At 43.2% G+C, this 15,083-nt stretch overlaps 1 protein-coding gene across 1 annotated transcript in view; it reads right to left on the bottom strand.

Moving 5' to 3' along the window:
• Positions 1–15,083, bottom strand: part of LOC137657293 (son of sevenless homolog 2-like) — a 454,104-nt gene that overhangs the window by 359,075 nt on the left and 79,946 nt on the right. The window contains 3 exon segments of the mRNA XM_068391627.1: positions 6,864–7,058; positions 7,899–8,054; positions 8,354–8,434. Of these exon segments, the coding sequence (XP_068247728.1) occupies positions 6,864–7,058; positions 7,899–8,054; positions 8,354–8,434 (432 nt within the window).

Below are 15,083 nucleotides of genomic sequence, written 5' to 3'. Positions count from 1 at the left end.
TGACTAACTGTAATATTTTCTTGAATGAGAGCAAACATGTTCTCAAACAAAATATACAGTTATAGAGGCGATCATTTCCCCTTTGTTTTACCCCTCCTCTTTATGTGAGGGGCTAGCCAGTGTTCAATACACAGAAACGGATGTCTGTTTACCCGTGGGCGGGGTTTGAAACGTTCGTAAGGTAATGAAAAGATGCCCACGCTGTTGCTATCGTTCTTTTACGTTAGCTAACAATGTTCCTTCGGGACTAATTGTTCGAAACAATAACCCCGTAAGGATAAAATAAAAAGTCTCGGAAGACTATCATGTAAAAAGGCAAGTCGTTATACCCACGGTACAATGACGGGGGAGGCTGCCTTCATCAAACGGTAGAACCGAGTTTAAGACAATAACCTCGCGGTTTTGTCTTGGCTAGAGTGCCTGCTCCGGGAAGGCTTACGGCCTTCATGAAGTTTTAATACCCATTGAAGTTTTGTAAAAACTTCTCAGGAACGAGTCTTCCGAAAAAGGGTGGTCTCGTATGTGGGGGTTTGCTTCAAGAAGGCCAGACATAATTGCCATTGACCGCTTACCTAAAGGGGTTGCCATCGAACACTTTCTCGATAGTGAGAAAACTACCGTCTAAATCAGGCAAGGCCTGCCAGGGGAAATGAACTGCAATGTAAAGAATTTTTCATTCCCCGCTCATTTCCATCTGCTAACCAAACCACTCGAAGTGGGAAGGTGGAGGAAAGATGACAGTGGTTCGTTCGAAAACAAAAGAATCGGTGCTGGCAAAACCAGACTAGTTGATAGAGTAATCAGCTGGGAGTGTAGAGTGACGTATCAAGTCACACCTTTGGAAGATCCATCCCGTAGAGGGGGGGGGGGGTTGACCATAAAGTTTTCAGAAAACTCTGAATCGTGGAAACAGAGAGATTCGAATGAGAACCTAGGGGTTCAGAATCTATCTGTGAATTCCTTTCTCACAACCTTAAGGGATGTTGTGCCGAGAACCCGCAGGAACTCTGTCGCTGATTCCTGATGGAATTCCAGGAATTGTCTTACGTGACCAGGACCCAAAGGAACTGTGTCAGAGTTACCTGTAGAGATTCGTAAACCCTTAGGCAGCAAGCATCCCTCTGTTATCAGAGTAAAACTCTTGATGACGATGGGCGCGCGCGAACAATTCACGGGACGAGAATTCGAAAACTCTGTCATGAGAGTAAACCTCTTGTGCACTCGTGAACACTTCGCGCAACGAGTGTCTGAAAAACTCGTATGGCTATGGTCACGAGAACCCAAAGGTTCAGCAACTGCGTTGTGAGACCCCGAAGGGTCATAAGAGTTGTTCATGCACTTCAATCGATTGCGTGCGCCTCATTGTTCGTGCGCGCCAAGTTGGTTGTGCGCGCGCCAATACGGTCGTGCGCTCCAATCCGATCGTGTGCGCGCGCCAATATGGTCGTGTGCTCCTATCTGATCGTGTGCGCCAAAATGGTTGTGCACGAGCGCCAATATGGTCGTGCGCTCTTGCACCGAACTGTTGGTAGGCGGAAGGGAGCTCGTGTGCGCGCCCTTCCCGAGTGCGCGCACCTTTTTCACGCTCGTGGAGGGCATGAGGTTGTTCGCGCATAAGGCTGCTTGCACGCATGGCGCGCAGTGTGTTATTCGCGCGCATGGCGCGCCACAGGATGTTCGCTCATATGGCGCGCCAAAGAATGAACCTGCGCCCCATCATCGCCATTTTGCTTGCGCGCGCCAATTTGGCCGTGCGCGCGAAACTCTCAGGTTGGTGAGAGAACTGACTGCTACGCTCACCCGAAGGTTCACGATAGCTTGTGTTGTGTGAACACGAACGATTAACACAACGAGAGTTTGAAAACTCTCTATCATAAAAGGAATGACTTAGATCACGAGAACCCGAAAGTTTAGCGTGAACTGTGTTGCGCGAACCCGAAGGGTCAGCGCAACGAGAAACCGAAGTGTCGGAGTGACTAAAGTTACGAGAGCCCAAGGGTTCTGCGTAACTAATGTTACAAGACCCCGAAGGGTCAGTGTAACGAGAAACCGAAGTTTCCTTGTCACAAAACACCGAAGTGTCAGTGACTAAAGTTACGAGAGCCTTAGGGTTCAACGTAACTGATGTTACGAGACATCGAAGGGTCAGCGTAATGAGAAACCACAGTTTCCCTGTCACAACACACCGGAGTGTTAGAGTGACTAAAGTTACGAGAGCCCAATGGTTCAGCGTAACTAATGTTACGAGACCCCGAAGGATCAGCGCAACCAGAAACCAAAGTTTCCCTATCACAAAACACCGAAGTGTCAGAGTGGCTAAAGTTACGAGAGCCCAAGGGTTCTACATAAATAATGTTACGAGACCCCGAAGGATCAGCGTAACGAAGAACCGAGGTTCCTCTGTCACGCGACCCCGAAAGGTCAGCGTGATTGATGGCACACGTTCCCGAAGGCTTAACGTTACCATAGTTACGAGAGCCTGAAGGTTCAGCGTAACTGAAACTCGAAGCTTTCGAGCGGAATCCCGAAGGACTCCTACTGTCATGAGAACCTGCAGGAACAACATGACGAGAGCCCAAAGGCTCAACGATCACGCCAGCCCAAAGGGTGATCGAACGAGACCCCGAAGGATCAAGGAGAACCAGCAGGTTCAAGATAACACCTCCGCATAAGAGGTTTGTTCTCCCGAAGGAGAAAGTCGCTTAAGAGAAGGCTCTCGCTCCGCCCCTGAAGGAGAACCATAAGCGTAACGGGGGACCGCCAATGCCCAGAGGCGGTCTTCTCTCAAGGGTGAGACTCGTTCCCCAGAAGGGATAACCACCCCAGATGGATCAGCAAGCTCCTACAAGTTATTTCTCGCAAACGAGAGGGAAGTTCTCCCGAAGGAGATCGCCTAAGACAAGCTTTCTCCCAGCTCTATGGGAATAAAGCGTAGGCGTAAAATATCTCTCTCGCGAACGAGGGAGAATTCCTCCCGAAGGAGGATATCGCCAAAGACAAGCTTTCTCCCAGCTCTATGGGATAAAAGCGTAGGTGTAAGAAACTCTCTCTAGCGAACGAGAGAGAAGTCCTCCAGATGGAGGACATCGCCTAAGGCAAGCTTTCTCCCAGCTCTATGGGAAAAAAGCGTAGGCATAAAAATCTCTCTCGCGAACGAGAGAAATCCTCCCGCAAGAGGACATAACCTAAGTAAAGCTTTCTCCCAGCTCTAAGGTAAAAAAGCATAGGCGTAACAAAAATCTCTCTCTCTCTCTCTCGCGAGAGAGAGAGAGAGAAGTTCCCCACGGAGGAGGAACATCAAGTTGAAGGTTGACAGCGAATGCTACCTCGTAATGAGGATGGCTCACGAGCTACCACATGGAGCGCAGGATAACGAACAGGGCAGCCGTAGCACTCGGCCTTGTGTTCTACGTCGCTGTTACCTGTGAAAAAAGGAATTAATTACAATTCATGCTCAGTTGCACAAAATACACTAGTCGGGGAATAAGTAACCTTCCTTGTAAGATAATTCCTCGAAAGGGAGCTGAACTGTTTTACACTTTAATTCTGTAATGAAACAAACACATGGCAGTGTTGAGAACCTGCCGACCATCAGTCGCAGGGAAGGGTGGCAATGACAACTCCCTTACGGCAGAGGCAGTTGGATACGATGTCAACAGCAATTAAAGTTACACATATCTAACAATGTATATTTCCATTTATACATATATACACTCAAATATATGTAAGATGATTGAAAACACACAAGAAAAAAAAAATAAAAATAAAGAATCAGCAAGGCAAGTCTTTGCGGGAGAGAAGGGCAGCAATGCCGTTCTCTACCGAGCCAAAAAGTAAACTGGTTACTCAGCCGAGAGGTGTGAGTGAGCGGGGTAGCCAGTCTACCCCATCCCCCACCCGCTAACTAGCAGATGGGGTAGTTATCCCTCACTAAAATTATCATGGCTTGTCTTTCAGCTGCGCCGATAGTAATACCCTATTATAAATAGCAAAGGTTTGTATCTGTGTTGGAACAAACAAGTATACATGGGTAAGAGTGGCAAATGGAAGATTGGTAGAAACGGCATTAATGGATTATGTGTTAATAACTAAAAGAAGGTTTGGAAGATTGAAAGACGTGCACGTGTTTAGGGGTATGGCTAACAGCATGTCTGATCATTTTTTGATGGAAGGAAAATTAGTTGTAGCAAGAGTGGAGGAATAGAGTAGGTGGATGTAAAAGGGAGCTAGTGAAGGTTGAAGAGCTAATAAAACCGGAGGTATAAAGTATTTATCAAGAAAGATTGAAAATGGCATATGACGAAGTGAAAGTAAGAGAAACTGGTAATTTAGAGGAGGAGTGAAAGTTAGTAACAGAAAATTTTGTTGGGATTGCAAGTGATGTGTGTGGCAAGAAGTTTGTTGGAGGCAGCATGAGGAAGGGCAGTGAAAGGTGGAATGAAGGAGTGAAGGTAAAAGTGGAAGAGAAAAAAAGGTCTTTTGAAGAATGGCTTCAGAGTAATAGTGTAGAGAAGTATGATAGATAGAGAGAAAAATGTGGAAGTAAAGCGCAAGGTAAGTGAGGCAAAGAGGGCAGCTGACCTGAGGTGGGCTCAGGGATTGGGTCATTCATATGAAAAGAATAAGGAGAAGTTTTGGAAAGAAGTGAAGAGAGTAAGGAAGGCTGGCTCAAGAATTGAAGACTGTGAAAGATGGAAATGGAAGGTTGTTAAAAGGAGAGGAGGCAAGGACAAGGTGGGCGGAATATTTTGAAAGTTTACAGAATGTTGAGGATAATAGGGAGGCAGATATAATTGCTGTTGCAGGTGTTGAGGTGCCGGTGGTGGGAGTTGAGAATGAGAGAGAGATTACAAGAGAGGAAGTGAGGAGAGCACTAGATGAAACCAGAGTAGGAAAAACATCTGGTATGGATGGTGTAAGAGCTGAGATGTTGAAGGAAGGGGGTGTGACTACTTGAATGGATGGTGAGATTATTTAATATGTGTTTTGTGTTGTCAATGGTACCGGTAGATTGGGTTTGTGTGTGTATTGTATCACTATATAAGGGTAAGAGAGATGTGCATGTGTGTTGTAATTCAAGGGGTATTAGTTTGTTGAGTGTAGTTGGAAAAGTGTATGGTAGAGTACTGATTAATAGGATTAAGGATAAAACAGAGAATGCAATCTTAGAAGTACAGGGTGGTTTTAGAAGAGGTATATTTAGATTTTTACAGTTAGGCAGATATGCGAGAAATATTTAGCAAAAGGTAAGGAGGTGTATGTTGCGTTTATGGATTTGGAGAAAGCATATAATAGAGTTGATAGGGAAGCAATGTGGAATGTGATGAGGTTATATGGAGTTGGTGGAAGGTTGTTGCAAGCAGTGAAAAGTTTCTACAAAGGTAGTAAAGCATGTGTTAGAATAGGAAATAAAGTGAGCGATTGGTTTCCGGTGAGAGTGGGGCTAAGACAGGGATGTGTGATGTCGCCGTGGTTGTTTAACTTGTATGTTGATGAAGTGGTGAGAGAGGTGAATGCTTGAGTGCTTGGACAAGGATTCAAACTGGTAGACAAGAATGACCATGAATGGGAGGTAAAACAGTTGTTGTTTGCAGACGATACTGTACTGGTTGCAGACACGGAAGAGAAGCTTGGCCGATTAGTGACAGAATTTGGAAGGGTGTGTGAGAGAAGGAAGTTGAGAGTTAATGTGGGTAAGAGTAAGGTTATGAGATGTACGAGAAGGGAAGGTGGTGAGAGGTTGAATGTCATGTTGAATGGAGTTACTTGAGGAGGTGGATCAGTTCAAGTACTTGGGGTCTGTTGTTGCAGCAAATGGTGGAGTGGAAGCAGATGTACATCAGAGAGTGAATGAAGGATGCAAAGTGTTGGGGGCAGTTAAGGGAGTAGTAAAAAATAGAGGGTTGGGCATGAATGTAAAGAGAGTTCTGTATGAGAAAGTGATTGTACCACCTGTGATGTATGGATTGGAGTTGTGGGGAATGAAAGTGATGGAGACAGAAATTGAATGTGTTTGAGATGAAGTGTCTAAGGAGTGTGGCTGGTGTATCTCAAGTAGATAGGGTTAGGAACGAAGTAGTGAGGGTGAGAACAGGTGTAAGAAATGAGTTAGCAGCTAGAGTGGATATGAATGTCTTGAGGTGGTTTGGCCATGTTGAGAGAATGGAAAATGGCTGTCTGCTAAAGAAGGTGATGAATGCAAGAGTTGATGGGAGAAGTACAAGAGGAAGGTCAAGGTTTGGGTGGATGGATGGAGTGAAGGAAGCTCTGGGTGATAGGAGGATAGATGTGAGAGACGCAAGAGAGCGTGCTAGATATAGGAATGAATGGCGAGTGATTGTGACACAGCTCTGGTAGGCCCTGCTGCTTCCTCCGGTGCCTTGGATGACTGCGGAGGTAGCAGCAGTAGGGGATTTAGCATTATGAAGCTTCATCTGTGGTGGATAATGGGGGAGGGTGGGCTGTGGCACCCTAGCAGTACCAGCCGAACTTGGTTGAGTCCCTTGTCAGGCTGAGAGGAACGTAGAGAGGAGAGGTCCCCTTTTTTTATTTAATTTATTTGATGTCGGCTACTCCCCAAAATTGGGGAAGTGCCTTGCTATATGTATGTATTATAAACATGAAATAAGTACTGATACCCATGGACTCTTGCAGAAGCAAACAACTTAGGTACTGTATTCTATCTTGGCAATTTCATCATTTATATCAAATCAAGCTGGTCTATTGAGACATGGAAGCTTAAATTTATAAAACTAAGGTTTCTATTAGCAAACTAATTTCTTAATATTGTCACTACGACAACAAAGTAATGATTCCACAAACTTTCAAACGGGCAATTACAACAAACTTTAATTTCATATTACCTCTGCTAATTCTTCAAAACAGCTGCCAATATCTGGAGATTTATTCCCATCAGTTACTTCTAACGTGTCTTCAAGTGACCCCAACATGTTAACGGAGAATTCATGGATTTCTGTTATATTTGAAAATATTTTTTCTAACTCTCTACTATTACTATGCTGTAGTGATGGTATCTGTTGTAACTTGTCTCTGAAAACCTGTTATTAGAAAAATAATTAAAGTACCATTAAGATATAAATTTTGTATATTGGTGATAAAAAAATATACAATTGTACTCATTAAATATACTAAAGCATTGTAATAAAAAATCATGCTGCATAAAAAAATGCCTAAAAAAAATCTTAAATGATCAAAATTAAAACATTACTAGGACAAAAGCAGAGCTTCAAGAGAAGTACAGTAATGTTTAAAAAGTAGGCAAGTAAATTTCTTGAATAAACAGATAGTAAACACATGTCAATGAAATGCTCTTATCAAATATAGAATACATTATTTACAGTATCGTAATGGCATTTCTATTCTAATACTTAACATCTTAAATTCTTAAAACAACACTACTATTAAATTCTGAACTATAATTATCCAAGGCATTATGAGGAAAGAAAAGTACTCCAATTATTCAAATTCAGTCCTACTCCACAATAAAAAGTCTACAAATTAGACCAAAATCAATAAATAAGAATCCTATCACTTCTCTCTATACTTGGCAGAGATGTTATAGTATTAGGCAACAAGATAAGGCTGTATCATATGAACAGATTTCACTTTTTAAAAGGCATATAGCCCCTTTTTTAATGGAAGTAGAGTAAACTTTCTTTTATCTGGCACCACTGGTACGGAATGGTTCCATGATAACTGATTGTCTCTGAATTACCAAAGAAGCCTAAGAAATTCAAGTGGTGATTCACACAAATAGTGTCTGTACACTAGTGTTCCGAAGCCATCAAAAAATGACCTCAAATTAAATATTTAGATACAGTCTAAAATAATTCTGCATCCTACAGCATATTGCTACAACATGATCTTGGGAAACATACTTTTATAATCATGTTGAGTTCTCTAATATACGTTTTCTTTTCTTGTATCATGTCCTTTACAAGTTCATCATAAGTAAGTGATGTGTCAAGATTGGGTTCCTCTACTACTCCGCTCATTTCATTATCTTCATCCTGCTGGAACATGTCCATAAGCACCTGGAATTTTTTTTTAAATAAGTTATCAGGGAGAGGTTCAAAGAATCACTAAAACTTTAAGACACTCATACGTGGGATCAATACAACTAGATACATTTATATTTTAAAAACCATAATTAAAAAACAAAATTAGATTTAAAAGATGTAGATGAGTTACTTGAATGTCCAAAAAAATTTTCCCACTGTGAAATAGTTGTACTATTGTCGAAAAAGTAACAAGTTTGTTACCAGAGCTCACATTATAAAGACCAAAGCTCTGCAAATAATAAAATTAATCCAAACTACCTTCGACTGCTTACCTTGTCTGCACACATGGCAACTCTAATGTCTTGTTGGGTGACTTCAATAAGTCTGATGTTTTTAACATAGTTTCCCGCTAACTGTAGAAAGAAAGATTAAAATTTAAGCATTATATACTAAAATAAACTTTAGTAAACTTTAAACTAGTAACAATGGCACCCATATATCTCAAAACAAAATCATTAATTCACATATACCTGAATAAAATCAATTAAAAAAGAATCACAAAAACAAATTTGAAAGAATTTGGCACTTTTCCTACGATACAAACCTGTAGCTATTTATAGGGATTATCTTTTGGCAATGTTGGAAGCCTTAAGACTAGCCATGAAACTTTGAGAGTTATAACTACCGGCCAGGTAGTTAGTGGGGGTAGCCCGTTACCCCTCTCACTCACACACCAGTGTTGCCTTCTCACTTTTGATTGCAGGCAGGACTTCTTGATGGACAGGTGATGGCAGGACAATTTGTAGAGATGGCTACAGGTTTGAATCGTTTAGAAAAATACAAATTACTTTCATGTTTGTCATCTGTTCCGACACTAAATACAAACCCTTCCGCTCTTTATAGGGATGACTCACCCATAGGAGGGTGGAAGTCCAAATCAACTGGCTTGGTATTTGACTTGTGGTTTTCCCGTACGTGCTCTGCACGTAACAAGAAGGTCCCTGACACCTTGCTAACTTAGTGCAACCCACGGATACCGGCCTGAGCAATGTGTGTGTTTGTGATACTAGCAATGTGACTGGCCTAGGTAATTGTTCTCGGAAACCATAGGAATCTTTAGAATCAACCATAGAAGTTACCCAATCCCACCTCACAAGGGATATGGGGACTTGAAGTATTTCCATACTAGGTTACACAATGAAAAGGGTTTTACCTGCAGATGGGTGAGGCCAGCTTGCAGAGGACGGTAGGGGCTGTTCTCCAAAAGAGGGGAAGATGAAAGAAAGAAAGAGCCAGTCATTCTGACACATTCATTCCAGACTAATCCCAGGTAACCTATGACCTTAGCCATCTGCTACTGGTCCATCATGGAGCCTGAGGTATTTACTGTAAACCACTTGTTGTGCAGCCACCACAGGACCAATGGAGAACGTTTCCATGTTCTTGTGGGTCACGTCTTGCAGGTAGTGGGCAGTGAAAATCGTCTGACACTTCCACACTGCAGCTTGCAGGACATGCGTCACAGAGCAGTTGCTAGAGACATTAATGCACCTAATGTCATGAACTCTGGGTCGTCGAGTTGGAAGAGAATTGGTATTCAGTGCAAAATCTATGACCTTCCAAATCCAAGTGGATATGGTATTCTTTGAGATTCTCCTCTTGACCTTCCCTGTGCTTACAAAAAGTGCTGACATCTCAAACTCCTCACTGAGCAAAGTAACAGTTGATCTGGATCATCGGTTACAGAACAAACATTCCCAATCCAGAATGGCCCGAATCTAGGGTCAGCTACAACTGGATTTTGAGTCTTGGCAATAAACTCAGGGACGAAGCCAAGTGTCACCTCCTCCTATCCCCTTGAATGGGCGACGTCGTAGGGTAGACCATTAAGTTCACTGACCCTCTTGGCTGAAGCCAATGCAAGCAGGAACACCGTCTTCAAAGTGAGGTGGCGATCTGTTGCCTGGCGTAATTATTCTTAAGGAGCACCCTCCAGAGACCACAGGACGTGAACTACATTCCATGGAGGAGGTCTAACTTGCGACTGTGGGCAAGTAAGCTCATAACTTTGTATAAGGAGAGAACTCCAATGAAGAGGAAATATCAACTCCCTTCAGTCTAAAGGCAAGGGTCAAGGCTAAGAGGTAGCTTTTCCTCCTGAAGTTAAACAAGGAACTTCGCTATTGTTGGAATAGTGGCATCGAGGGGAGAGATAACCTTTCCACGACACCAGTCACAGGAGACAGTCCACTTGGCCAGGTAGACTAAAGCCGAACATCGCAGCTATCTAAACTTCCTCAAGCCTCTCTAAGAGAGGAGGTGCTGGATAGTCTCCAGACGTGAAGTTGAAGCAAAGCTACTGTTTTGTGAAATACTGTGTTCATGTGTGGCTATTTGAGTAGATAGTGTTGTGGAGAGAGTTCTCTTGGGATCTTCGTCAGGAGTTGCAGAATATCTGGGAACCACTGTGTGTGATACCATAGGGGAGCTATGAGTCATGGATTGGTTGTTGGATACTCTGGTCTTGTTGAGAACTTTTTTCATCCGACAGAACGGGGGAAAGGCGTAAACATTGATGTTGTCCAACAATTGTTGGAATGCATCTAGCCAGAGAACCTCAGGATTTAGGACTGGGGAGCAGTACAGTGAGAGCCTGACATTCAGGGACATCACAAACAGGTTCACAGTAAGGGAACCCCACAAAGTCAGGACTTTCTTGACTACTAGATGATACAAAGACCACTCGGAGCTCATTATCTGAGTCGCTCTGCTCAGATTGTTAGCAAGCACATTCCGCTTGCCTGGAATGAAGCAGGCTGGCAAATTGTCAAGCGACGATCACGAGTTGGCGTACGGTGCGCTGTGGGGTGAAGGTCAGGAGGTGAAGAGTGATGATCACGAGCAGGCGAAGAGCGCGCTGAAGGGTGACGATCACGAGCTGGGGAACGGCAGCTGGCTAACGGCAGCAGGCGAGCGATAATCACGACCTAGCGAGCGGCGAACAGGAGAGGCACAATCACGCATTGCGAGTAACGATCCCAGGAAAAAATGTGACGATCACGAGAAGGCTGAGTAAGGACTGCAAGGTCACGAGCGGAGATCATGAAGAATCTATTTATTTTTCCAGTATGTAAAAATGAAATGGTTTTTCACTCACCCCAAAGGCACATCACTGAACTGATAATATTAAGAACTTTAGTCCTGGAACAAGTTCAGGGTAAAGAAGCCTACAGAGAAGAAGCAAATAATTCCTTGGATGAGTTTTGAAAAAAATTGAGCATTAACAGTTTTCAATTCAACAAATGTCCATTGATCTTTGGCCCGCATCCCTGTTAAAAGCTGCATTTAGAATCATCCGCATTGTTTATTCTATTATGGCCCAAATATATGTTATGTTGGTCTTAATTTATACTTATATATGTAGATTAAATATTTAGAGGATTGATTCCTAAGGCTCTCATTGGAGATATCTATGTCTCTCCTGGTTTTAAGACCTTCATTTTCATATTGTATTTTTTTTTTTTTTTTTTTTTTTTGGGGGGGGGGGTTTATGGGAGTGTCCAATGTGTGGGAAGTTTGTTTTTTCAAAGTATTTTTTCAGTTTAGTTACTGTAGGACTGAAATAAAGAGGGATATTAGTTTAGTTTTTTCTTGCAATAGAAATTTTCTTATTGATTTATTTATCTTTTTTTTTCCTTTTTGTAATAATTTTTCTTTTTTATTTTCTTTAAATATACTTCCACCAACACAGTGTCCTGTCCCCAGCCTACAGTTAATTTACATTTTTTTCCCTTTTTCCTAGTGTTCTCAAGGTTTACTTAAGCTTGAAGAGATCTTACCTAGAAAGTATACTGCTCCTCTTATTAAGGAATCCGTGCATAGCACAGCAGAGAGAGACAGGGAACCCAAGAAAAGATATTAGGGAAATTTGAGATTCTAGCTGGATCCCCTTGCCCAATATAAAAAAAAAAAAAACAGAGGGGTGGTGCCCAGTACCCAGTTCTCTTGGCTGTTTACCCTTTGCCCAGGTTTCTGGGTTTTCCACTGTTTTATCTTTTTGTGTAGTGAACGGAGTGTTGGCGGCATTCAGACACTAGGCAGTCTGTATGCTACATCTTGCCACAGTCCGCAAACCCCTACAACGTTAACATTTATCTCGTGAATGCGAGCGTCCGGCGATTTTGATTGTTGTCCTCATAAACGTGAATGTCTGGATCGTGAATGTGAACTTCCATATCGTGACTTAGATCGTTTACCTCGTGATCCTGAAGGTGAATCTCATGAATATGAGCTTAAATCTTGTGATCGTGAACGTATAGTTCATGATCTTGAACTCTTTATTAGAACGCCTTCGTAAAGAAGAACGCCGAGACCGTGATAATCTTCGGTCTTGTGAGCATGAAGCTCTAGAGTCAGAACCCCTTCATGAAGAAGAGCGCCAAGATAGTGATAGCCTTTCATCTCTTATCTCGTCATTGGATTGTCGCAAACGACATCCCAAGGGTAACTGACCAGGGAGACGAGTTGAGTCTCATCCCTGCGATTGTTGATCTGAAGAAAATTTGATCTCATTATTGGACTGTGTCGAACGACATCCCAAGGGTGACCGACCAGGATGACAGTTGATAAGTCTCGTACCTACTATAGTTGAACAAAGGAAATTCTGATCTCATTATTGGACTGTCGCGAGACATCCTGACCGACCAGGAAGACGAGGTGATGAGTCTCGTCCCTGCGATCGATGATCAGATGAAGCGCTGTCCGCCTAGAGACCGTCTGCAACAGCAGTAGGAAGGAGGTTAGCCCGTGGGCTGAAAACATTCCTAACGGGAGAAACAAAGATATGTAAATTAGGAGACAACGATGCCACAGGATGGCGCGAAGGCTCATCATCAGCAGGAGGCAGTCCGGAGGGCGAAAGGAGAGTCTCGCAAATTCCCAAGGTGAAGTTAACAACAGGTGAAGAATACCTCTCAGCCCCACATTGAAGGAGATGCAAAAACGCTTCCTTTGAAGAGGAAGAAGACATCCACAAGGACGGGCAAGCTTGCAAAACGTCTGAAAGAGAAGGGCATCTTAAAGGCAGAAGGGGAAGCAACAACACCCCCAAGGCCTTGAGATCAACCAGGAGTTAAAGGGACTGTGCTCCTACTTGGTCGTTACCTGGAGGAAGAAGGTCCAGGAAGAGCTTCGGAAAGAGGGGTAGGAGACTGCAAAGAAGATGAGAAAACTCGGCATTGCTTCACTTCCAAGTTAGACTCTGAGTGAGAGCGACCGCCCCAAGCCTTCTTCTTCCTGTGTCGCCCAAACTTCTTCCACTGGGAGGCAGAGCACTCCCTAAACTCATCATAAGGCGAGTCTTGCTCGCAATGACGCCCCCTATAGGTCGGACATAAAGAATATGGGTCAGACTCCAGAGACGACATGAAGCCCGCAAGGGTGACCCTCGCAACTAGGGCATGTTCACATGGGACTGTCAATGAAGAAGCACAATTACACCAAAAGAGAAAGTTAGCGTAAAATGAGCATGAACAACAATGTTTGTCAATGTCTATGGCAACTTGAGGAGGAAAGAGAGGAGACAACTACTCTCTAGAAGCCAAAGAGAAAATGAGACTAGTTCACCGTTCCGTAAATATACATACAGGTGGCTGGTACTCCTAGCCACCTCAACCCAGTGTCTGGGTAGGAGTGCCATCTGGCACCAGATTCTAGCAATAAAATCTGTGCCACAATACAATAACTAATTACAGTATCTCTTTCGTAAACAGTAAAAATCCTTATGTTACATGCATGTAAATAACTTCTTAGATTAAACTTTAATCATAACCCTCTAATTAGTTTCCCTTCTTTTTATCCTTTTTATCTAATTATTTTGTTTATTATTTCCATTTAATAATACTTCATTCCTTCTTGCATAATAAATTAATACTGTACAAGCATTTCAACTTAAATATGTAAATACAATGAAAAAACTATTCTAGTGTTTAAATTATACAGAGAAGTAAAATATCACAAATTTTTAAGTAATTTGTATTTTTCCTAACACTACTTACCTCGAACTACTTTCTTAGGAGTATCTGGGATCTCCTCCTAACCGACCAGAGTTTTGTGTAGTTTACCCTACTCCCGTTTTCTATGCGGGGTAACCTCTGGCGGAGTGATACGCGCCCCGAGGCGACCCCGGGTCAGAGAGCATGCTTGCTCAGGTCTCGATCCCCAGTAAGTTCTTGATAGCTTAGGTATCTATGAAGTCCAGCAAGGCACTCGGGGTAGGATGGGCGGGCCATTACCCGAAAGTAGTTCGAGGTAAGTACTGTTAGGAAAAATACAAATTACTTAAAATTTGTGATTTGTTCCAACACGGAGTACTTACCTTGAACTACTTTCTTAGGAGACTTATACCTTAGGAGGTGGGAGTGTCCTTCAGGACCTAGAGACCGTGACGAGTATAGAAGAGGAACCTAGGTAGGAGACTAGGTTCTGCTTACCCTAAGGAAAACACGAGAAATAGGGAAAACTACGCAAAAAACCATCTTAGTGTAAGTAACTCACCTCTGCAAGAATCCTAGGAGACATGTCCTTCCAATGATGGTGTATCCCATGGCAGTTTCAGGGGGCTACTGGAGGCATTTCCGGTAAGGGAATAGGGGAAGGAAGAACAAGGGGTTAAGGAAGGAACCTGTGTCTCTATGAGTTACTATCCGCGATTACCACTGGGACTACACCTTTAAACCGTTTGGAGCGCGGAAATGACGGGACCGAGCAAGAACCCGTCCAAGGATTTCCTCGAGTAGTCCTTGAAGTAGTGAGCCGTAAAGGTCGACTGGCTAGACCAAGTACCTGCCCTCAGGATTTGGCCCACTGCCATGTTTATCTCAAACGCCAATGAAGTACTTAGGCCCCTAATGTCGTGGGGTCTGGGCTTTCCTGGAAGGGGGACCCCTGCACTACTGTAGGCCCTGACGATCACCTGCCGTAGCCAGAAGAAGATAGTGTTCTTGGAGACTGGCTTCTTCACTAGTCCCGAGGAAACGAACAGACTCTTGATCTCGGGTCGAA

This window comes from Palaemon carinicauda, chromosome 18, assembly GCF_036898095.1.
Source record: "Palaemon carinicauda isolate YSFRI2023 chromosome 18, ASM3689809v2, whole genome shotgun sequence".
Lineage (NCBI taxonomy): Eukaryota > Metazoa > Arthropoda > Malacostraca > Decapoda > Palaemonidae > Palaemon > Palaemon carinicauda.
This window is presented reverse-complemented; position numbering and strand designations above follow the sequence as displayed.